Here is a 2,227-nt window from a genome sequence, read left to right as displayed (position 1 = left end):
GGGCTTGGGCTAAGGCTTTCTCATCCACCAGTCCGCCGCGGGCTGCGTTCACTAGGAAGGCGCCTTGCCTCAGTCTGGGGGGGTGAGGGGGGCAGGGTGGGAGAGAAGCTGGTGAGCAGATGCTGCCCCTCGGGAGGTTTCAGGAGGGAGGTGGGGCTGCAGGAGTTTCCCATTTCCCCTTCATTTGGAGAGAAGTTCTCCAGTGTCGTTTCCATTTACCTGCTTTATAGTGAAGTCATTGATGAGGTGGTGGTTATGCTCGTTGAGATTGCAGTGCAGGGAGACGCAGTCGCTCTGGTACAGTAAGTCCTGCAGGGTATAGACCCTCTGCACGCCCAGGGACCGCTCCGTCCCATCCTGCAAGTAGGGGTCATAAAATAGGACGCTGAATCCAAAGGCCTTGGCTCGAACGGCAACCGCCTGCCCCGTGCGACCTGTGCGGAAAGAGAGCGTCCCGGTGAGTGAGGCCGGCCCCTCCTGCCGCTCCTCGTCACCAGGCTGGGGGGCCTTGCGGGGTGTGCCCCACCTCTGCTGCCTGCATTATTTCTGGGACTGGGAAGCTGGGCTGGCCATGCCTGCTGGCAGTTGGAGCCAAGCAGTGGTGGCTGCTGAAGGACCTGAACACCCAAGGTTTGGCAATGCCACGCCAGCACTTCTTCCTTCCTGGGTCACTTGGGCAGAAGCCAGGCCAGCTCCCTGGGTGAGCAATGCAATGCTGATCAAGTGTACTTACTATCAGATGTTGCTTTTTTTCAAAACAGTCATTGTTATGCACATTTTCAAACATAACCAGAGAGAACAATCCAGTGGCCTCCACGTGTCTGTCTCCTGCCTCCCAACCACCAGCATTCTCTCCCTCCGTATTTATCTTTCCCCTCCTTGTTTGCTTACACAGCAGCCTTCTTAAGCTGAGCTTCATCTCGTTATTGCTCTCAGTGTTGAACCAGGACTGTTCTCTTATGTAATTACCACCAGGTTTGTTTGCTCATGAAGGGGGTAAACTGATCACTGCACTCTGGCCTGAGCGCTCATTGCCATGGGGAACCGGTCTGGTGGGGCTCTGAGCTTGTGTGGAGTGTGGACTGGGCCCACGAGTCACCTAACAGGACGCAAAGGCTTCCCTGACTCCCACTGACCCCCAGGGGTGGAGCACTTTACTTTCCAAAGCAGTTTTCAGCTGGAACACAAAATGGTGTGAATGATGTTTGAAGGGGCCAATTCGGGGACAGCACAGAATAAATCCTGGTGGGAAGACCACTGCTCCACTGTGCAGGAGGGGAAAGGGACAGGAAGCCCACCGGAGGGCAGGGGGTGGCGGACCGGCTCCCCCTCCAGCGGAACCGGCATCTCAACAGGCAGCACTGGTAACAGCGGCTGTGCTTTGGAGGCGAAGGTTTCAGAAGGCCCTTCGGAAAGGACAGCTGCAGGGGTCACCAGGATACTCCTCATGCCAGCCGTCCCCAGGGTCACCACTCACACATAGTGAAGCAGGAACTACAGCCACACGCGGCAGAAGAGCTGCCATGACAGATGGGCCGGAACAAGGGCGACCGAAAGACCCTCCTCTAATGAACCTGAGATGTGGGACACGGCCCCGCCACGCGGCTGCTGGGAGCTCACAGCCAATACCAGAACACCCCCAACTCTGCTTCGTGGGTCCTCAGCACCACCCCCACTGCCCCGTGTCCTGACGCTTTAAGGGGAGACGGGGTCTGGGTGGCGGTTCCAGGGGCTGAGGGTCACGGCCAGTTTCAACGTCACGTCTCACGGCTCTGCGGCTCGCAAATTCACAGACGCTCATCTTTCTACCATGGGGCTTTCCTGACTAAACTGTACAATACCTGATGTTGAATTCTCTTACTGACTTGGTCAAAACCCAGTCTGGCCTTGGTGTGTGTACACACTGTCCCCGATGGCAGGCTTTCCCTTCATATTTTCAAGCTTGTTCGCAACTTGGAGGTCAAACCCAGTGTCGGAAATCCCAACTGTCCTGGCGCGTGTGTGTGTGGTGTGGTGTGTGAGTTGTGTTGTGTACACACACTGTCACTGACGGCAGGCTTTCCCTCCAGACTTTCATGCTCGTCCCCAACCTGGAGGCTGGCCTTGATCACCGCCTTTGGGCCAGTGCGAGCCGGGGTCAAGCTCGGGATGGCCCGTCCAGGGCCCCACGTGATGGCATGAACTGGGTTTGGCGGCACCCGCTCCACACTCGGGGGCCCGCTGCCGC

The 2,227-nt window shown here is 57.5% G+C and overlaps 1 protein-coding gene across 1 annotated transcript in view; it reads right to left on the bottom strand.

Annotated features, from left to right (window-relative positions):
* Window positions 1–2,227, bottom strand: part of CTBP2 (C-terminal binding protein 2) — a 168,837-nt gene that overhangs the window by 4,224 nt on the left and 162,386 nt on the right. The window contains exons 10-13 of the mRNA XM_010859571.1: window positions 2,042–2,220; window positions 1,299–1,406; window positions 216–542; window positions 5–72 (exon numbers count right to left, since the gene is read on the bottom strand). Of these exons, the coding sequence (XP_010857873.1) occupies window positions 5–72; window positions 216–542; window positions 1,299–1,406; window positions 2,042–2,220 (682 nt within the window). The remainder of the gene's footprint in view (window positions 1–4; window positions 73–215; window positions 543–1,298; window positions 1,407–2,041; window positions 2,221–2,227) is intronic.

The sequence above is a fragment of the Bison bison genome, unplaced genomic scaffold, assembly GCF_000754665.1.
Source record: "Bison bison bison isolate TAMUID 2011002044 unplaced genomic scaffold, Bison_UMD1.0 scf7180017864456, whole genome shotgun sequence".
In the NCBI taxonomy this organism is placed as follows: domain Eukaryota; kingdom Metazoa; phylum Chordata; class Mammalia; order Artiodactyla; family Bovidae; genus Bison; species Bison bison.
The sequence above is the reverse complement of the archived record's forward strand: the minus strand, read 5'-3'. Positions and strand labels throughout refer to the sequence as shown.